The 20,568-nt window shown below is 55.4% G+C and overlaps 8 protein-coding genes and 1 non-coding gene across 9 annotated transcripts in view; 7 read left to right on the forward strand and 2 right to left on the reverse strand.

The window, feature by feature from the left end:
* VDAG_08058 (pantothenate transporter FEN2) overlaps positions 1 to 1,681 on the forward strand; it is a gene marked incomplete at both ends in the record, with an annotated part of 2,434 nt that extends 753 nt beyond the window's left edge. Inside the window, 4 exons of the mRNA XM_009657435.1 lie at positions 24 to 269; positions 331 to 858; positions 1,286 to 1,342; positions 1,621 to 1,681. Of these exons, the coding sequence (XP_009655730.1) occupies positions 24 to 269; positions 331 to 858; positions 1,286 to 1,342; positions 1,621 to 1,681 (892 nt within the window). The remainder of the gene's footprint in view (positions 1 to 23; positions 270 to 330; positions 859 to 1,285; positions 1,343 to 1,620) is intronic.
* A 1,086-nt stretch (positions 1,682 to 2,767) lies between these two features.
* VDAG_08059 (molybdopterin biosynthesis protein moeA) lies at positions 2,768 to 4,171 on the forward strand (the record flags this gene model as incomplete). The annotated part of the gene is made up of 1 exon (XM_009657436.1): positions 2,768 to 4,171. Exon 1 carries the CDS (start codon positions 2,840 to 2,842, stop codon positions 4,169 to 4,171), a length of 1,332 nt encoding a protein of 443 aa, XP_009655731.1. The 5' UTR covers positions 2,768 to 2,839.
* A 1,080-nt stretch (positions 4,172 to 5,251) lies between these two features.
* VDAG_08060 (nitrate reductase) lies at positions 5,252 to 8,355 on the forward strand (the record flags this gene model as incomplete). The annotated part of the gene is made up of 4 exons (XM_009657437.1): positions 5,252 to 5,535; positions 5,588 to 5,821; positions 5,871 to 7,615; positions 7,667 to 8,355. 4 exons carry the CDS (start codon positions 5,252 to 5,254, stop codon positions 8,353 to 8,355), a joined length of 2,952 nt encoding a protein of 983 aa, XP_009655732.1.
* A 2,747-nt stretch (positions 8,356 to 11,102) lies between these two features.
* Positions 11,103 to 13,007, forward strand: VDAG_08061 (SGE1 protein; the record flags this gene model as incomplete). The annotated part of the gene is made up of 4 exons (XM_009657438.1): positions 11,103 to 11,481; positions 11,550 to 11,875; positions 11,931 to 12,636; positions 12,697 to 13,007. 4 exons carry the CDS (start codon positions 11,103 to 11,105, stop codon positions 13,005 to 13,007), a joined length of 1,722 nt encoding a protein of 573 aa, XP_009655733.1.
* Positions 13,008 to 13,516: 509 nt separating this feature from the next.
* VDAG_08062 (uncharacterized protein) lies at positions 13,517 to 15,004 on the reverse strand (the record flags this gene model as incomplete). Its single annotated transcript, XM_009657439.1, has 3 exons — positions 13,517 to 14,226; positions 14,281 to 14,680; positions 14,735 to 15,004. 3 exons carry the CDS (start codon positions 15,002 to 15,004, stop codon positions 13,517 to 13,519), a joined length of 1,380 nt encoding a protein of 459 aa, XP_009655734.1.
* A 499-nt stretch (positions 15,005 to 15,503) lies between these two features.
* VDAG_08063 (ribose-5-phosphate isomerase) lies at positions 15,504 to 16,349 on the reverse strand (the record flags this gene model as incomplete). Its single annotated transcript, XM_009657440.1, has 1 exon — positions 15,504 to 16,349. The coding sequence occupies one exon, from the start codon at positions 16,347 to 16,349 to the stop codon at positions 15,504 to 15,506; it is 846 nt and encodes a 281-aa protein (XP_009655735.1).
* Positions 16,350 to 16,912: 563 nt separating this feature from the next.
* On the forward strand, positions 16,913 to 17,024 carry VDAG_20220. The gene has a single exon. It is a non-coding gene; the product is annotated as a tRNA-Ser (tRNA).
* A 1,591-nt stretch (positions 17,025 to 18,615) lies between these two features.
* VDAG_08064 (uncharacterized protein) lies at positions 18,616 to 19,005 on the forward strand (the record flags this gene model as incomplete). The annotated part of the gene is made up of 1 exon (XM_009657441.1): positions 18,616 to 19,005. One exon carries the CDS (start codon positions 18,616 to 18,618, stop codon positions 19,003 to 19,005), a length of 390 nt encoding a protein of 129 aa, XP_009655736.1.
* A 245-nt stretch (positions 19,006 to 19,250) lies between these two features.
* Positions 19,251 to 20,506, forward strand: VDAG_08065 (uncharacterized protein; the record flags this gene model as incomplete). The annotated part of the gene is made up of 2 exons (XM_009657442.1): positions 19,251 to 20,161; positions 20,215 to 20,506. 2 exons carry the CDS (start codon positions 19,251 to 19,253, stop codon positions 20,504 to 20,506), a joined length of 1,203 nt encoding a protein of 400 aa, XP_009655737.1.
* Positions 20,507 to 20,568: the final 62 nt, after the last annotated feature.

Consider the following 20,568-nt stretch of genomic DNA (forward strand, 5'->3'; position numbering starts at 1 on the left):
CCCTTCTTCACGATCCCCGACAGCCCGGCCATCACGCGCGCCCTCTGGCTCTCGCCCGCCGAGCGCGTCCTCGCCCGCGACCGCATGGCCTCATTCGGCGCCAAGACGTCCTCGATGCTGCGCCCGGCGGCCCTGCGCCGCAAGCTCCGCCAGATCGTCGTCCACCCCGTCACCTACTTCTTCCTCTTCGCCTTTGCCCTCAACGCCTGGGCGCACCGCGCCAACGCCTACTTTGTCCTGTACCTCGAGTCGCTGACCAACGCCGACGGGTCGCGCCGCTACAGCGTCTACCAGGTCAACGTGCTGCCGCTCGGGGGCTACGCCCTGCAGATCGTCACGACCGTCGGCCTCAACGCCCTCTCCGACTGGAAGCACTGGCGCTGGCAGGTCAGCATCGGCAGCGCCGCCCTTCCACGGCCTCTTCCTCGCCGTGCTCTGCGCCTGGCCGCCCGACGACCGCGTCGTCCTGAGCTTCTACTTCCTCACCTACGCCACCAACGCCGGCTCCTCCTCGCTCATGGCCTGGTTCGCCGAGATCCTGCGCCGCGAGCCCGAGGCCCGCGCCATCATCGTCGCCGCCACCGTCACCATTGTCTACGTCGGCCACGCCACCATTCCGCTGCGCGCCTGGCGCGTCGCCGACGCGCCCCGCTACCCCGTCGGCTTCCCCCTCGTCACCGCCTTTACGGGCCTCACCGTCCTCGTGCAGCTCGGCCTGCTGTTCTGGGAGAGGCGCCACCCCGAGATTGTCGAGTACGGCTACGAAAAGGGGCCTGCGGGGAGCGTGGCCGGGTCGGATGAGGAGGGTGGGCGTGTCGATGGCAAGCTGTCGCCCGAGGTCGTCTCAGAGGCTGCCAGGTGAGAGAGACTGCGATGGACATGTGTGTGATGTGGTTTTCATGATTAAAAGCGAATCCATTTGAGGGATAGTTCATGCGAGATTTGGTTCTAAACGAAGATTCGATCAGCACGAAAGAACCACCAGGTCGAACCCCACGGAGGTGATGGGATATGTGGCTTAGATCTTGTGCTCGGTCAGGAAAGGGATAGTCCCGAGGTACAAGCTCGTGCCAGCGAGGACTTGGTTAAAATATAATTCGAACACCGTGTCTTCAATACCGGTTCGGTCTCTCCAGCTCGATTATGTCCTCCTTGAGTTTGGCCTCGCATGCTTGATCATCTCTACCTCTTCGCGAAGCTGTGCGTTTTCTTGCCAACCATTTCATGACAGCATAACGGATCTTATAGTGAAATAGAAACCCAATACTAACTAACTCATTTATAGATTAGTTCTACTATGTAAACGTTTTTCCTTACTTGTTCAGATAGTGAGCTCGCTCAGGTGCGTAGATTGACTAACCATTCATGACAGTATGATGCGTCTCATGGTGAAATGAAAATCCGATACTAACTCATTTGTGAAGTAGTACTATTATGCTAACACTTCTCCTCATTTATTCAAATGGTGAGCTCCAGCGCTGCACCCCGACCGAACAAGTCAAATATGGGTGTCGGATTCGGTTGTTTAGTCCGCCGAATTCGACGGATTTGGTTGTTTGGTCCTATTTGCAAATATTTGACTTGTTTGGTTAGTAATGAAGCTATCACGATAGTCATTAGCCTACCTAAGACCCAGATTCCGTGGTGTTACGTTGGTGGAATTACCCTGGGTTCTACATAGTAACGCCCTCTTAGGAATTAGCGGAAATATTAGCGATAATTTAATAGAAGATTGTAAATAATAGATTAAAGATTTATAGAATATAATAAAAATGAATTTAATTTAGGCCTAGAGGCTATTAACTTAATATATAATAATAAAATAAAGTAATACTCGAAGGCGTAGACCTTAATAATTAACGATAATATTATTATAGATCAAGTTAATAAGCTATTATAGAGAAAGGGTATATAGAGACTTATAACCAGGGTAGCGAGGGAGGTAGCGATACACTCCTAAGCGTATATAGTACGCTCTGCCTACTCTATAGAATAACTACCCGTAGGAATAGGGGCTAGGGCTATAATACTAGCTATAGCTATGGAAGCTATTACCTCCTCCCTACTTCCTCTTCTTCTTGCTTATCCTCCTCCTTATTAATTTTATCGTCGTTAATACTAACAGCGCGCTCCGTAGCGTACTACTCGGCCTTCTCCTTAGCGCATACGATAGCGCGGGCGTAATGTGGGCCTAGGGCTATATCTCGGCTACTACCTTAAACGTAGCGAGTAGCTAAAAGAACGAGCGGCTTATAGCCTCTATAATAACTAGGTTATGCTATGCTATAGCGAGCTATATAGTAGTAGCGCGGGCGTTAGTACGGTTAAGGACTTAGTGCGATATTAGAATAGCGGAAGAGAACTAGCCAAATACGGAAGACTAACCTCCTAATACTTATACTTACCCCGGGTATACTTTGTGCCGAATTCCTCACCGAAGTCTGCTTTGGTTGGCGTATCACAGACAATCAAAGTTCAGCTGTGTCTTGGCAGCCTGGTTACTGCGTACAACGCAGAATACTAAGTACTTGTTCTTTCGTTTCCCTAGGAGACCAGGAGGAATCGGGTGGATCGAACAATTCCATCGATACATGACTAACAGGTCTATCGAAGGCATACCGAGCCTGCCTGTTCGTGAAAGGTGGAGTTGCTCATCAGTATCGTGTGAGCGAATATTGACGTCACGCAATGGATTCGATACCTAACGATTGAGACGAAATCTGCCGAGGAAGAATCGCCGAAAAAGCCATGACTGCACGACGGAGCGGAACACGGATCGCCATATTGTGAGTCGAGCCACATTCAGCTTTCCTAATGCGACCCTTTCGTATCATCCATCATGGTCTCCTACGAAGTAGCACTAGGCAGGGTCAATGAAGTGGCCGCACTGACAGCAGAAAACTCGCGAACGCAATGTATTCCCCTCCAGGAAGCCGTCGGCAATGTTGTAGCCAAGACTCTTAACAGCCTTGTTGCCACACCAAAGTACGACACATCGGCTATGGATGGATATGTGGTGCCATCAAGTGTCACAAGGAATGCCTCAATCGACCACCCGGTGGTTTTGGAGGTCTGCGGCACGATAGCTGCAGGAGATGACCCAGGACTTCACGAGTCTCACATTGATTCTTCGACTCTACCGTGCCTTGAGATTATGACTGGCGGAATCTTTCCAACCAAACCTATCTCAGGCTATCACATGGACGCGTGCATCAAGACCGAAGAAACGTCAACCGTGACGGACGCCAAAAATGCCCGCGGTAGGATGATCAAGCTCACAAGACCGGTCGCTGCCGGGGAACACAGACGTGTTGCAGGTGACGATATCAAGGATGGCGCTGCACTTCTTTCGCCTGGGATGACGGTCCAACCACAGCACATCTTGGTCTTGGCTTCAATAGGAGTGACGGAGATTTTGGTCTGGAAGAAACCTCGCGTCGGACTCTGGTCTTCTGGAAAAGAGATCGCGACAACAGGCCCTGGCCACGTTCCAGATGCCAACGGCCCGTACCTCACCGCGGCTTTGGCGGAGGCTGGGGCACACGTCTCGTTTCTCGGAACATTTCCGGACGATGCCCGTGAAATGGCAACACAACTTCAGCGAGCGGCCGAAAGTGAGGACTTCGACCTTTTGATCACGACCGGCGGCGTATCAGTTGGGAAATTCGACTTCCTATTACCGTCATTGCGCCGCCTCGGCGCTGCCATCGAGTTTCATGGGCTACGGATCCGACCTGGTCATCCGGTGTTATTTGGAACAATCCCTTCGCGAGGAGCTCACAGCGTGCCTATCTTCGGCCTGCCTGGAAATCCAGGGGCAGCTGCGGCAACGTTCCAGTTCCTTGTGCGACCTTTTATCAAATGCCTCCTTGGCAAGCCCCCCGAAAAGCCGATAATCGCAAAACTTCTCCCTCGACGGCTAGAGCAAGGTCATCTCGGCAAAATGCCAGACGGCACGGGGTCTCGTACATTATTCAAGCATGGGAAGATAAAACAGACGCCTGATGGGGGCTTCCTCGTGGAAATGAGCAAGGAGCAAAGCCCAGCTAAAGTTGCACCCTATCTCGATGCTAATTGCTGGATACAGCTTAATGAAGGGGAAATATTGGATGAAGAGGAGCTTGATGTTGCATGTTATCCTTTCAAAGAGTTCAACATTCTCAGTACATGATAGTGGTTGTCAGATCGTCCGTGTAATCAATTACTCTTGTCGAACCCGGAGATCTGTACTTCATATAAACCAATGTCGTCCCACCTTTGCAGGACTTGCGCCCATTCTTCCGCTGTATTGACATTCGCAACCCAACAGTCAAAACCCTGTGGCACTTCCAACATGTGACCTCCAACCTCTTTGACTACTGCCGAAGGGCTCAGTCTCCCGTCTGCAACTCTTTGTGTGAGCGTGCGCAACGCTTCCGGGGACCATAACCCGAGCAGCGGCTCACAGAAGCCTTCAGAGGATTTGAAGCACTTGACAGGATGATCGGGACCATGCAGCAGCTTCTGAAGAGCTTCTGCCGGGACGAGTGGATAGTCGCAGGCCACCACTAGCCAGGAAGCCTCTGGATCGTATGCATGAGCCGCAACGAGCCCAGAGGCAGGGCCAGAAGAGACATCGGTCCCATTGGGTGACTGATCCATGAGAATGAATATAGAATTGTCTTGAGCACCACATCTGTTCGACAAAGATGCGTCTTTCCTGTTGATGACTTCCAGGCTGGAGAGCATCTCGTCTTGCTGCGACTCCTGGGCGAGCGAGATGAATATCTGGCAACTTGGCAGGACGGATCGGATGAGTTGAAGCTGATGATGATACAATGGCGTCTGTTGTGGCGTTTGGAGCAGGTGTTTTGGCCGACCGAGTCTCGATGACTTGCCTCCGGCGAGGATCACTGCTTTGATGGACCGACTGGTCTGGGCCGGGCTGGCCGTCATTATGAAAGCTGCTGATATTATTCCGGCGGGACAAGAATTCCCTTTCAACAACACCGTGATCCCAGACGGCTACACGTCAGCCCTCAAGACCTTCAATCGAGCGTTCCGGAGAAGCTACAATTGGCCCCACAAAACCGGCCCGGACCATGACGCACCAGCTCGTCAGTGTCGCATCATAAGTCCGGGGCACCGAAGCGTCGCTGCTTTCCAATAGCAGTCGCGTTATTGCTCAAAAAATTTGTGTGTCCAAGCCCTCAGTATTCACTCTCAGCCATTCGTCCCTCAGAGTCGCATCGAACTGGAACCGGAACCAACCATGCCATCAGGCTCACGAAACTTCGGCGAACCGCCGGCCCACTGCGGCCGAGACTGCATAGAGGACATTTACGGCCCCCGGACGCCGTACAAGCACGAGTGGCCGACTCGCGTCGACCACGCCTATGACGAGGAGCCGGAGAAGTGGGTGCAGAGCGCGTGCGTCCTCTGCAGCAACGGGTGCGGTCTCGACATTGGCGTCAAGGACGGCAAGGTCGTCGGCGTTCGGGGCAGGGCGTCGGATCGGGTGAACAAGGGGAGGCTCGGGCCCAAGGGGCTTCACGGGTGAGCGTGCTCAAAGTCTATGTATGGGTGCAGCAGCTGACCTTGTCACCAGGTGGAAGGGCATCAACAGCCCTGATCGCTTGCAGCACCCCCTGATTCGGCGGAACGGAAAGCTGGAACGCGCCACGTGGGACGAGGCCATGGGCCTCATTGTCGAGCGCTCCAAATCGCTGATGGAGAGACTCACCAGTCACAGTATAGCCTTCTATACGAGCGGGCAGCTGTTCCTCGAGGAATACTATGCCCTGGCTTTGGTAGGAAAGGCAGGACTGCATACGCTTCACATGTAAAGCGAACCCTGTCCCATGTGTGGATGACAACTAATGGAGAAGCAGGGACGGCAACACGCGTCTGTGCACAGCTACGGCAGCTGCGTCGATGCGAGAGTCCTTCGGGTCAGATGGGCAGCCTGGGTCGTATACTGATATCGACTACACAGACTGTCTTTTCTTCGTCGGCCACAATATGGCTGCGACGCAGACGGTGCTGTGGAGCAGGGTGCTAGACAGGCTTGAAGGGCCAGATCCCCCACAGCTCATTGTCGTCGACCCGCGGCTGTCGGAGACGGCGAGGAGAGCCACGGTTCACTTGTCGCCCAGGATCGGGACGAATATGGCTCTTCTCAACGGAATTCAGCATTTGATGTTCAAGAACAAGTGGTACAACCAAGACTGGCTCGGAAAGCACGTTATCGGTTTCGAGGATCTCGAACAGACGGTAAAGGACTACACACCTGAAATCGTCGAAAGAATCACAGGTGTTCCTGTCAAGGACCTACAGAAAGCCGCCGAGATTCTCGGAAAAACCAAGAGCCTACTTTCGACGGCATTGCAGGGAGTCTATCAGTCCAATCAAGCCACGGCAAGCGCCTGCCAGATCAACAACATCAATCTCCTCCGTGGGCTGATCGGGAAACCCGGTAGCGGCGTCTTGCAAATGAACGGCCAGCCGACTGCACAAAACAACCGCGAGGCAGGCTGCGACGGCGAATTCCCCGGGTTTCGCAACCACCTCAACCCAGACCACATGGAGGAACTCGCAAGGCTGTGGAACATCGAACATATCCAGGTCCCCCACTGGAACGAACCGACCCATGTGCAGAACCTGTTGAACTTTATGGAGGATGGCTCGGTTAGGATGTTGTGGATCTCGGGAACGAATCCCCTGGTCAGCCTGCCAAATCTGCCCCGCGTCAGGAAGATCTTAACCAGTTCGAGCCTTTTGGTTGTGTGTCAGGACATATACCTGACGGAAACAGCTGCGGTCGCCGATGTCGTTCTGCCGGCGGCGCAATGGGGCGAAAAGACGGGATGTTTTACAAACGTTGACCGGACGGTGCATCTCTCCCACAAGGCTGTTGAGCCGCCCGGGGAGGCCAAGAGTGATCTTGATATCTTCATGGATTACGGCAGGAGAATGGGCTTCCAGGATAAAGACGGAAAGAGCCTCTTTCCGTTCAAAGACGCGGCGGATGTGTTCGAGGCGTGGAAAAGGGTGTCAAAGGGTCGACCTTGCGACTACAGCGGCCTGTCTTATGAGAAGCTTAGCGGCGGCTCTGGACTTCAGTGGCCGTGTAACGAGGCGAATCCTACTGGAACGGAACGTCTCTTTACCGACGGCAAGTTTTTCACTGACCTTGACGTCTGCGAGAGTTTCGGACACGACTTGGAGACTGGCGCGCCGTACTCGAAGGAAGCGTATTCCGGTATGAATCCTGCTGGGCGCGCCATTCTTAAGTCGTGCCACTATTTCGAGCCGATGGAGGGTACAGACGAAACATACCCCTTCCGATTGTCAACCGGGAGGAACGTGTTCCACTTCCACACGCGCACAAAGACTGGTCGCGCCAAGTCGCTGCAAAAGGCTTGTCCCGAGCCTGAAGCGCGCATCGCCTCTGAAGATGCTGAAGAGCTGGATATTCAGACGGGAGATATGGTAATCGTCAGGTCACGGAGGGGTGCAGTCGAGGTACGGGCTAGGGTCGGCGGTACCAAGGTCGGACAGGTGTTCCTGCCATTTCATTTTGGATACTGGGATGGCAAAGACGGACGGGCGCGGGCTGCGAACGAGCTCACAGTTGGTAAGGCGTGACCTGGTGTGTTCATGCTCTGAACAGCGCTAACGGACGCAGAGCGATGGGACCCTATCTCGAAACAGCCGACTTTTAAAGCTGGTGCCGTTCGTATCGAAAAGGTGACTGACACTGGAATAATTAACGTTCCCGAGCCTCAGTCTGCAGCGGAGGTCGAAGCATCAAACAAGTCGGCTCATACCTCCATGGCTGCTGAAGACTCCATGCGCAAGCGACAACTGGAAGAATGGCTTGGTGAAGCCTACGAAAGCATTAAACACCTCTCCGAGATCTATGGAGACCTGATTCCTGATCTCGTGCACGATCTTGAAATCGAAGCAGGGCTGCGCGTCCTCCGCCGCATTGCCGAGGGTATGCGGCGTCGATTCGAGACGTATATCCGCGAACTTGGCGAGGACAGCCAGCGCGGCAGCAAGAAAGCGGAGAAGCTGAGAGACGCACTGTTCCCGAGTCGAGACTCGCAGCGCAGCCCGTACGAGGTGATGGAGACACTACAGGCGCTTCATGTCTATCTGGCTCACATCGATGGTGGCTTGACGGCGCTGGTGCCAGTCAGCCAGGCCATGTGGTATCAAGGGTTCTACGATGCGGTAGTGGAGGGAAAGCGGAGCTTGTCAAGGATGGAAGCCTGGGTCAACCAGCAGATCAAGGTGAGGGCGCCGCAGACGTTGCTAGTGCCTGCGTGGAAGGGTGTCGAGGACGAGGAGGGCGGAGGTGCTGGCATTTGAGCATCCGGTTAGAATGTTCCCGGTGTTATCGTGCAGTGGTAGAAAGCTGTATAGAACAAGGGGGAGAGGAGTCATCCAAGATGCAGTTTGCAAGGCTGTGTCAGCTCGTAGTAGGAATCATGATGACAAAGCCGGGTCTACGAGGAAAAGGTAGCAGGAACCACCTACCTTAGGTACCTATTCAAGGAAGGTGGTGTTGTCATTGATGGCAGGCAGTGGCTATGATGATGTTGGCAAGGAAAGTGCAGGCTTACACAGTGTATTGATCTCGTCCCTGCAACTATCATTGGATGCGCATCGGCCACACATGTGTAGGTACAGTGCGCTCCACATGAAGTTGATCAATAATCAACATTTTCGTAGGCAGCCGTCTCAGGGCTCGCTCCTTCAGGCAATGCAGAGAGACACCGCTTGTTCGCCATTCTATCGACTTCTTCCAGCTCGGGATTGCATCCATCCTCGTGTTTTTGGTGACCCCAGCCGGACGACGGACAGCCTGAATCTAGGAAGATGGAGGTCAAGAACCCGGCGGTTCATATCTGACCAGGAGTGAGGGACCCGGACCTCCCGAACCCACGTCGCTAATCACATGCTAGCTTGCTCGCTCATAGATGATCACGTCAGACCAATCTCGACACCCTTTCGTCTGGGAATACGGCCCTTGCGCGGATTCGGATTCCTGCTCCCTGTCCGCCTAATCTCAAAAGCGCCAGCAACAAGCCCCAGGTCAGAAGCAGTCCCGCTGGCGCGCTGGCGCGACAGATCCCAGCAGATAAGGTTTCTGTCTCGACGCAGATCAGCTTTCCCACCGCTCGTATGCTGACAGACAGCAACGACCGACGCGAACGGACGAATCTGCTGATGCCACGGCCGTCGTGCGACGGCGACGACGTGAATGGCTGCTGGCCGCTCTCCATTCTGGCATGCTGCGGATCTGACGCGCACACCCGATGCCTATTGGCGCTCATGCGAGGCGGCCGTTACTTTTGCCAATCCATGTTTCAGTCGCGCTGCTGCTACGGTACAGTAGTCCGTAGCATCATCTCCACCTCCGAGCTTTTGTTCCTCTGAATTCTGGGTGCTGGGGGGCGTTTGGCGTCTGGCGTTGGGCGAGGTACTTTTGTCTTGGTTGATGTTGATCGCGCCCATCTGACAAATTTCCTCTGCGCCCAAACTCCGCGGCGATTCGGGGGCTTGCCCTTGCATCTTCACTTCGCATTCCATTGTTCTTTCTGCCTACTTCCGAGGTCGTCTGTCAACCGCCACAGTGTACCCCTTCGCATGCTATCTTGGCGGTTGGCCTCAGCGTTGGGGTGCGATGGTGCGATGATGCGATGCAGTGAAAAGGCAGGATAGAGCGGATCCATTCTCCGTAAGTCTCCGTTTGAGCTGTGCAAATGCCTCCGATGAGCTCAACACCTCGTCGCCTTGGCTCTTTGAACAAAACATCATCGTCGGCAGCTCTGTAGACGATCGCCTACGTCACAGCGACCAAGTTGCGAACTGATGAGAGACACGGGCTGCTAGACGCGCCCGAGACCACGAATGATGCCTGGAGTTTGGTTAAGCCCGGCAGCTCAGCTGTACCAACACACACACCCTCAAAAAGGGCCAAATCCCATCCATCGGTAGAAACCCATTGTCGGAAGAAACCCACCCACGGAGAAAACCCATAACTCCACGGGCGGTACCCTTCGAGCGCGCTAACGCCATCCAAAGTCCGCAAGCCAGCATCCGCAAGGCCAGCATCTGCAAACTCCACCACCCTCCCAAGCCTCCCTCCAAGTCAAAGGCCAATGGAACTGGCCACAGGGCAACGGACGTGGGCATGAGCCACACACTTTGTCCGCAGACAGGGCGCTAGGTAGCCAAGGCGCAGGCCGACTTGAGGCCCCGCAAAGCACGAGGACTCTGGATTGCTCATCTCATCTCGCCATCCACAAGGCAGCCCCCCTTGGACAACGGGCAAAACCCACCAGCGGATCATCTCACCACATCGATGCCCGGATTGGGCCACCGTGCTGCAGCTCAACAAGGGAGGGATTCTCACCTTTTCTCGTAGGACTTACCGGCTACCATGACATCCTGACACCCCGCCCACCGATTACCAATAGGCATGTTGGTGCCTAGCCGCTTGCTGCCCTCGTATGAGCTGTGAGGTACGGTACGTACCCAACAATGTACCTCGTCGTCGTGCGCAATTCTGCCGCTGGACACAGGTCGCCTGGTCTGGCCATTTCCAGGCAAAGCATGGCACACATGTACCACCACCCCTACCCGGCCAGATGAATCACCCTCTCTATCCCTGTCCGCCCGAATCTCCGTGGAGCCGGCATTACGAAAGATGTCTCCGAACACGTGCATTGGTCACCTCGAGACTCTCGGTCTCGGTTCTAAGCCCGGGCGAGAACTGGCTGCGCAGGAGGGACAGAGCAGCCATGGGCAGAAACAGACCAGGCGGACCCCCTGCCCTTGCGGAACTGAGGCAGCAAGTATGCAGAGATGATGTGAGGCAGACCGTCATGGTCGTCTTGGTAAGATTCTTTCTTCATCGCAGTGGAAAGGCAGTGCTACATAAGGCACGCCCCGAAGCCATCTTACACGGCCCATCCCTTCCTTCAAGCCTCTCACACACTTACATCGCGGGTCCTTGCTCACTACCAACCTTATCACGGTAGCACGACACCACATCAGCCCTGACTTGACCTCACCCAACCCATCAACAAACACCAAGGGGCTTCCTCGTCATGTCTCTGACCGCCAGTAACCTAGGGGGCAACCCTGAGAAGGAACCCGAGAGGTCCCCTTCCGTGACACCATCGGCGTATGAAGAGGCCAAGAAGGAGTATGGCTCGACCACCGACGTCGATGAAGAGGCACAGACGCAGACGCAGCCAGACAAGGGTATCGAGGACGCCGCACCGGCCGAAGAACTCCAGTACCCTACAGGCATGCGCTTGACTTTCGTCTTTGTCGCCCTCATGCTTAGCATCTTTCTTGTTGCTCTCGACATGACCATCGTCGGCACAGCCATCCCTAAGATTACCGACGAATTTAAGCGCTTGGACGAAGTGTCGTGGTACGGCGCCGCCTTCTTCATGACCGTGGCCGCCTTCCAGTCAACCTGTAAGTGACTGACTTCCCGAGACTGGTCCACCTTGAGATCACCGTGCTGATAAGTGGTTCTTTCTCAGGGGGCAAGGCGTACAAGTACTTCCCGCTGAAGATTAGCTTCCTCATCTCGATCGCCATCTTCGAAGTGGGTTCGCTTATCTGTGCCGTCGCCCCGACCTCCGTCGCTCTCATCGTCGGCCGTGCTATTGCCGGTGTTGGTGCCGCAGGTATCGGTTCCGGAGCCTACACCATTATCGGATTCGCCGCTCCTCCGGCCAAACGCCCCGCATACACTGGTGCTATCGGTGCTTCGTACGGTATTGCCTCGGTCATCGGCCCCATCGTTGGTGGCGTCTTTTCCGACCACGTCACTTGGCGTTGGTGCTTCTACATCAACCTGCCCATCGTGCGTTGCCCCAGTCCCTGAACCTCATTCCGACTCCCCAGACTGACTTGACTAGGGTGCCGTCTCTGCTGCCATCATTCTGTTCTGGTTCCAGACACCTCCTCACGCCATTCCCGTCGAGGCACCTCTGAAGGAGAAGATTCTGCAGATGGATCCCCTTGGCACTGCCCTCATCATGGCTGCCACCATCTCTTTCCTGCTCGCCTTCCAGTACGGCGGCGTTGAACATGCTTGGGACTCTTCCGTCGTCATTGGCCTCATTGTCGGTTTCGTCCTCATGGCCATTGCGTTTGGTGTACTTCAATGGTACCAAGGCGAGCGCTCCATGATTGCCCCGCGCCTCATCAAAGACCGCACGCTTTACATCTCCAGCATTTACATGTTCTTCTACGCTGGCGCCTACTTCACCCTGATCTACTATCTGCCCATCTACTTCCAGTCGGTCGACAACCAATCCCCCACGCAATCCGGTGTGCGCAATCTGCCTCTCATCATCGGTGTCACCATCGCTACCGTTAGTTCGGGCATCTCGATCACCATGTATGGGCACTACACACCCATCCTCGTCGTATCCGCTGCCGTCTCTACCGTGGCGGCTGGCCTGATTTACACGCTCGACATTGGTAGCGGCAGCGGCGAGTGGATCGGCTACCAGGCCCTCGCTGGCTTGTCCTGGGGCGCCTCGTTCCAGATTCCGATGATTGCCGTCCAGGGAACCTCGACCCCCGAAGACCTCGCCTCCAAGACGGCCATTCTGCTCTGTAAGTTTCTCCTGTGGCGCTGACAGCTTCGACATGGCCATCTCTGCTAACACCAACCAGTCTTCCAGATTATCGGCGGTGCCTTCTACGTTGCCGGTGCTCAGGCTGGTTTCCTCCAAACCATCCTCAAGACCCTTCGCGATACAGCTCCCCAGATTTCCCAAGAGCAAGTTATCTTGACTGGCGCGACTGAGATCCGCAACGCCTTCCCCACAGAAGTCGTCCCGCTTGTCATCGAGGCTTACATGGACGGTCTTCGTGTGACGTTTGCGCTTGTTATTGCCGGCGCGGGTGTGGCCTTTGTGGCGAGTCTTGGGTCCAGGTGGAAGAAGCTCGACACTACCACACTGTCTGCTGGCGGTGCGGCTTAGACGTTGCGGTCTGTGGGGAGTCTTTGATATGGATAATGGATAGCTGGAGGATCAGGTCTGGGACCGAGAGTGAAGGAAATAGTGGCATAGATGGCGTTGGTGGCTGGTTGCTTGAGCAGCATGTCTGCATCTCTTATTCTGCGTAATGACTAGAAATAATACCTTGTGTTGACGATGACAATATGTCGATTGAAACGTCCTATAGATGTTAATTCGATACCAAATGATTATCATCTACACCGGTTCCATCGAGTGCAGTAGTCATAGACGTGTGACTTTTTTACGCAATGTATTCTGTTTGTTAACTAGCCAAGTAATTTACGTCGAGGTCCAACCGCCCATATTCCTCACAAGCAGGATGTAGCCACGTCTCGTTCTTCACAACTTGTCATACATTTCGCAGCCGCAGATTCCCGAAACTGCTCTCCCAGAATGAAGTCAGCTGACCCAATGCGTGTGCCGACCTCATGGGTGAACCCTCAATCTTGCCGAGTAGAGCGCCCGATTCATCAACACGTCCACCCCCTCTTCCTCCGCCACGGGCTGGCGGTAGTCGTATCCTCGCTCACGCCATCCTCCCAGCTCAGCTCGCCAAACTCGCTGTACGGCCTGACGTGTCGGAACGCCAGATCCGTTGAGCGCGGCCTCGTTCTCGACGGCGCGCGGCGGGGGCCGTGCCTCGCGGCTGCCTGGCGCCTGCGGTGTGTGAAGAGGCACGCTGCGCAGAGGGCTAGCACGACGACGACGGGCAGGATCGTGCACAGGGCTATAAGGGCTGGTTTTGAGAGGGGGGCCTTGACGTCTCTGGGCTGCGGGGGCTCGGTGCGCGGGGTGGTGGGATCGGGGGTTAGGAAGGGGCTTATCTCCGGGGGCGGGAGGAGGGGGAGGAGGGTCGTGGACCAGGTTTCTCCGTTGAAGGTTGCGGAGGCGATCTCCGTGGGGGAGGCCTGGTAGTAGAGTGTGAAGACGCGAGCTCCGCGGCGGGAGGTTATGGTTAGGGGGACGGAGGGGGTGTGTGCCTTTGGCCAGAGGTCGCGGGGCTGGGTGGGCTGTGGGACCCAGGTTTCTGGGCTGTTGGGTGGGGAGAGGAGGTGATGGAGCCTTGCGTCGGTTCCGATGTAGAAGAGGGAGGATGATCCTTCCTCGTCGGTTGTGAGGGCTAGGGAGTGGAGATTGTTGGATGGGAATGAAGCCATCTCGCCAGATATCGAAGTGGTTGCTGATGGACACTGTCAGCGGCGTGATTTAAGGGGTTGATTGCGTTCACACTTACACCTGTCCCAAACAGTGTCTTTGATGTCCTTATGGAGCACTTGAATGCCTTGCTCGCCCGGCACAATGACGGTGACCTCCTTTTCGGCCGACGCAGCAGATGCCAGCGCAAGCCCGTTTCCCGGCTGGTCTGCCACCGATCCACCATAAAGCCAGCCCGTTGGGTTATGGAACGAAAGTTCATGGATCCTTCTTTCCTCATCGTGGGCGTAGACTCGAATGCCCTCCTCGGCGCCAAGGAGGACGGCACTGAGCGCCGTACGATTATGGAGCGCAATGCTATCGGGAAGAGCTGTCGAGATGATCTCTGAGTTGTGAAGCGCGTAGGCGCCGCTGGTGGCGTTGCACTCGTAGCGAGCGTACACGAGGTTGTTTGAGGAGTCTTGATACCAGAGACAAGCCTAGAGAGAGAGTCAGTCATACTCTCGAGAGACGAGCTGCGTTGGAGGAAGGACCCATGTTGTGACGGCGTCGAACCAGCCGACGCCGGCCAGGCTGCCGTGTTCTTTGGGGGGAAACTCGGTCTCCAAGATGAAAGGGTCGTTGACTGGGAAGACGAGATCGGTGGAGGTGTTGCAGCTGCTGTGGTACAAAAGGTGGGAAGTGGGAGACTGGAGGACAAGCTGGTCTCCCATGTCTGTAGACCAAGCCGCCATTGAGGCCATTGCAGAGCTGAGGAGAAGGAAGCAGACGAGGGCTGCGACCTTGGACGTTGAGGTTTTCATCTTTGGTCTTGAGATCGGACTGCTTATGTTGAAGATGAAGTAGTAGTCGGACTTTCGGACGATGAGGTTCCTTCTGAAGAAAGGTTAAAGAGAGGAAGAACAGAGCACTGGGGAATTCAAGAATAAGAATAGATCAGACAGCCGACGGTTAAGAACAGTATTGTATTGAGAACTGGAAGGAACGGACTTGCATATTGTTTGACTGGCAATGTTGCAGCTATTGAATAACGAAAGTGACACGGATTGTTTTGTTCCTTCCTTATGGAGGAGATGATAAGCACGGTCAGGGAACTGTCAAAAGCATACTGTCTCATCTCAATTGACAGAGAATATGTATATCAACTTTCATGAAGGCTACCAACGCCTTCATGACGGCAACAGTACAGAGAATCACGCATCGTGCAACTAGCATAAACGACACGGATCTACAATATCCATTGATGAAAGTCTTTGACACTCATCACACGACCTCTATTATTTTGAAACTTTTAAAGCAAGCCTACCCCGACCCCGCCGCGTTTGTCACCTTGACGCTACCATCTTCCATGCCAAAGTACGCCGCCACAGGCTTTTGGGCCAGTCCAAACTTGCCCACCTTGGCCGCCTCGCTGCCGTCGAGACCAAAAAAGATGCCGACCTCGACAACACCAGGAATCTTGACAATCTCGTCCGCCAGCGCCTTGACGCCCCACGAGCCGTCAGCGGCACGCTCCGCACCGGCGCCCTCGCTCAGCAGCTTCAGCGGCGCAAACGGCGCGTCAATGATCCACATGCCGTTGTCCGTCACGACCTCGCCGGCCTTGCCAGGGACACCGGGGCGAACAAGGGGCCCGGTCGAGCCAAGCGCCACGAGCTGGTTCAGGACATCGGGCGCCGCCATGGGCAGGACCTCGATGGGGATAGCCTTCCACTGCGTGAGCAGGTTCTTCGAGAGCTTGCGGTAGTCGGCGACGACGACAAACTTCTTGGCGGCGATGGCGACGAGCTTCTCCTGCAGCAGACAGGCGCCGCCGCCCTTGATGCAGTTGAGCTCGGCGTCGACCTCGTCGGCGCCGTCGAACGCGACGTCCAGCGTCACGGGCTTGCCGCTCTCCAGGGGCCTGTCGTCGAGGTTGCAGAGGCGCAGGCCGGCGGCCCGGATGAGGCCCTTGCTCTGGCTGCCGGTGGGGAAGAAGGTCATCTCGCCCCAGAACGAGGGGCCCTTGGCGGCGATGGCGTCGACGACGTAGACGACTGTGCTACCGGATCCGATGCCGACGTAGCGGTGGCTGGGCTGCAGGTGTTCGGACACGGCGCGGGCGGCGGCGGCCTTTTTGGCGGACTCGACGGGGGACAGGGTGGACATGGTGCGGGCTGCTGTTGAGGCTGCTTCGGGAGCAAAGTGAAGCCGGGGAAGGAAGGGAAGGGGTATCTTGTTGGTAATTGTTGCTTGAGGGCAGAAGAAAGATGGACGCACGAGGCGGAACATGGGGAAGGGAGGGTGGGGTGAGGGTAAATCTCACGATGGTAACGACTGTGGTTGAGGGTTAAGCTGTAGTGGGGTGGTATGACGACAGCCGCCGTGAACCTCCGCGTCCGGGTGCTGAGTCAGTGAGAGGTGGGGACTCAGCTGATGGCACGTGATCTTGAAGACTGGTCCACACTGTAATTCCTGGACTTGGCACCAGATCTTGAGACAAATTTTCTTACTTCACTTGCAGCTTTTTGTAAAGCCATCATCCCCCGCCTCCGTCATTTTCAACCATCCTCATGGGATACCATAAGTTACGAAGGAATTTTACACCGCTGTTGCAATACCGCCCATGGAGAAGTTGCCGCGAACCACCGGCATGACGCAGGCCAGTTGACGTACCACCTCTCCTTATGCGGGGTCATGATGTCTCCGCACACCTACGCCCCTCACTCAACGGCGCTTTGGCCGAGTGGTTAAGGCGATGCCCTGCTATTGATGAGTGTCCTCCGACGTTCGATAGATTAGGCATTGTGTTCGCACGCGCAGGTTCGAATCCTGCAGGCGTCGTTAGTATTTTTGTGTTTTTGCTTGATGATGGAGCACTGTATCATTAATCTTGACTACTTACCTACCTAAGGTACCTAAGGAACGCAAAGTACCTTCTGCATTGATTGTTCGTCCTTGGCTCCAGGAGTGTTGCGGCAGATGTTTTATCGTTCACAAGCCCCATCCATGACGAGGAAATGCGTACGACTACCTACCTACCTGCCTACATATATGCAGGTACCCAGCCAAACATCGAGAATACATCCTTCAATCCCAGCATCTCTCATGCCGACATCTCAAGATGACCGCTTGCAAGGCGATAGGTGACCGTTATCAGACAGAGCAGCCGCATATCATATGCCGTTGCCAACGGTCGCGTCCCTGTGGAACCGCTCGACCCACCTTTGGATTGACAGTGCCAGAGATACGATCGAGTTGCACTGTTTGCCCGGGACCAGACACTTCTTTCCACATCGACAAGCCAGGCTGGACGCACCCGTCTGAGGCTCCCGGCTGCCGAGCAGTCTTGGCACTTCTCCATTCAAGCTTTTAAGAGATGGGTAATGATCCACTTCAGATCAAGTTCACAAGACAAGGCCAGCATGGCCCGGGACCGACTTCTCTCTGAAGAGTCGCATGTTCTCGTCAGTGAAATAGGCTCGTCGTCATCCTCTTCGATGTAAACACGGGATCAACACAATCACGATCGAATTGAGTGGCTTTTCCCCAGCAGAAAGATGTCCTTTTGGCTCACTCTGCCTCTGGAAATTTCGAGGAGAGCATTGTATTTGTTGCGCCTTGGGGGCAGGAGCTGGCTCATAAGGCCGAGCTTGACTCTCCTAGGGCTCTTCAGCACAGCATTTGAAGCAGTCCATAAGGATCTTGCAGATGTGGCAGTCAAGGCCATCTTGACGCACGACCACCCTAAGGCATTTCGGGGTTCATAGGCAGCCATGGAAAACGTTTGTGCGGTGTACGAGTGGGGGATTCACGGCATTGGTCTTTTCGGATGCAACGTCGGAGATGATGTCTAGAGAAGCTGACCTCTCTCGACCTGTTGAGGCATTGCACCCTTCCTGTCTCCACCAACCAGGTGCCGTGGTTTGGGTTTCTTGAGCATCGCACCATGTCGGGCTTGCCAATGTCAGATGATGGTAGCCTGCCGATGAACGTCATTAACGAGCGATCCAGTTTTGTTCATGATGTTTCTGCACCGACATTTTGGACAATTGAACAGTCGTCGCCTTCTGACATGAGGGAAGTCCCTCTTCATGATGCCTCGTTGTGATCGAACCCTACGGCATGTAATTATGGCGCAGAACTCCAGAGACCGAAAAAACGATGCGTCACATCCCGACGCGTCGGCTCCCGAGTTCTGCGTCGTTTGCGAGCATCGCGAAAAGGCAGTAGTGAATGAGACACGACCAATCGCTGCCGAGTTCGCGTCAATGACGTCGGCATGTAACGCAATACCGTACCGTAGGACAAAGTTCACCTACGCGCTCAGACCAGACAAGACAAGAGATAAGCATCATCTCCGACCTCCTGACCATTCCTTCGACCAGAAGCGCTGGCCATGGCCCTCTGGCCTCCCATCCACAACCCATCCACGATGTTGTCTCTTTTCGCCGCTCTCCCGGCCATCGTCCTCTCTCTCCACTTCACCATCGCAGCCGTGGCCCGATTGAGCGACGCACTCCCGACCCTCCACGCGCGAACCTATCGGAAGACGCAGCTCTCGGCAGCGAAACTCTACCCCGTCGTGCCCTTCAGAGACGACATTCCCAAGCACATGCGCTACGTCGGCGCCTGGTATCTCCTGACCGCCGCCATGCTGGCCTGGCCGTCGACGCGCGGCAGCCTGCCGACGCTCGGGCTCGTCCTCTTCTGGACCGGCGCCGGCGCCTGGGGCCGGGCCAAGAGCGGCCTAAAGTTCCGCCTGCCGCTCATGAACGCGTCGCTCGGCGTCTTGGTCTATGTCACGGAGAGACTCAACGGCTGACTGGGCCGGAAAAACAGAAAAGGAAAGAAAAAAAAAAGCAACGCGACGCGAAGGACGCGTTTGCCATGGGAACGGGCCCGCGCGCTCGGAGGGTGGATGATGTAGAAGGCTGAGATGACATCACCATTCGCTCGAGCTGTTTTGGAAACCAACATTTTACCTTCTCTTCTTCGGTTACGAGACATTCATCTTCTCGTCTCCAGCATTCAGTCAATATTCGAGATCTACAGAATTCAATCATCAAGATGGTCGCGACACGATCTGACGACGCCCGTGCCAAGGCTGATGGCGCTCACGGTGATGCTGCTGCCGGCGAGAAGCATGTCATTGACAACCAGGACACTGGAGCCTCGCCCGACGCAAAGCGCGTGAAGAGAGATGAGTCCGACGATGGGAAACAGACGACAATTGAAGAAAGCTTTGGCAAGAGTGGCGAGTCCAAGCCCACAACCACAACAGACCGGTCACGAGACGATGAAGCCGATGAACAGACCAAGAATAACAACGACACGGAAATGGGCGACAGTAAGGACGAGGAAAGCGACAGCAAGGTCGATGCCAAGCCCACCAGCAAAAGCGACACCGCCGAGAAGCCCCACGAAGACCCCGACGTCCCCTCTAGCATCCTCGAAAAGGGTCTCATCTACTTCTTCATCCGCGCGCGTGTCAACATTGATGAGCCTGAGCAGGTCAACGACATTGCTCGCAGCTACTTCATCCTGCGACCTCTCGCCCGGGATGCCCGTCTCGGCGAGGGCCCCATCGGCGACGCGGGCAATAGCCGTCTGCTCGCGTTGCCGAAGAAGGTCCTCCCTCAGAGCGGAAAGGACCGATTCATGGTGTTTGTCGAAAAGTCGGGCGCGAGCTTCAAGGAGCTGAAGGAGACCTTCCTGCAAGGCGCAGAGAACGTGACCAAGACGCAGGGGACGAGCACGACGCCTCCCGCCACGCCGGCCGCCGAGGGCGTGTATGTGATCACCAGCACCGGGCGCGATAGCCATCTGGCGTACATGATCACCCTGCCTGGCGAGTTGGGGGAGGTACAGAAGGACCTGGGTGTCAAGGCACAGGGCAGCTTCATCTTGAGCACCAAGAACCCCGAGCAACCTTCGCCCGCCAACACGCAGTTGCCCGAGGGGCCGGGCTTCTCAAAGGAGTCAGTCTCTGCTTGCTCCGATACCGCGATTTTCTTGCTGACACCGATTGCAGGATCCAAGACGAGTTCCAGGGCCGTCGCTGGCTACCCTCGAAACCGGCGCACTTTGACTACCCCAACGCGCAGATCCTGCTCATTGGCGAGTCCAGCGGTATCGAGAAGGCCGTTGAGCCGCAGCAGAAGGACCAGAAGAATGGCAAGGAGGAGGCAGAGGAGGTGCTGAAGGATCTGGAGGATGACGATGTCGATCGCATGAAGCATCTGGGTGACAGTGACTCGGAGGCTATTTTCAAGGACCTGAGAGCGAGTGCGGATGACTATCCCAAGCTGATGACGACTTTTTGAGCCATGGAAAATCATCCGAGTTGATGAAGATGGCAGCTCAGCGTCTCATTTTGCTGATGGAG

This window comes from Verticillium dahliae, genomic scaffold, assembly GCF_000150675.1.
Source record: "Verticillium dahliae VdLs.17 supercont1.19 genomic scaffold, whole genome shotgun sequence".
Lineage (NCBI taxonomy): Eukaryota > Fungi > Ascomycota > Sordariomycetes > Glomerellales > Plectosphaerellaceae > Verticillium > Verticillium dahliae.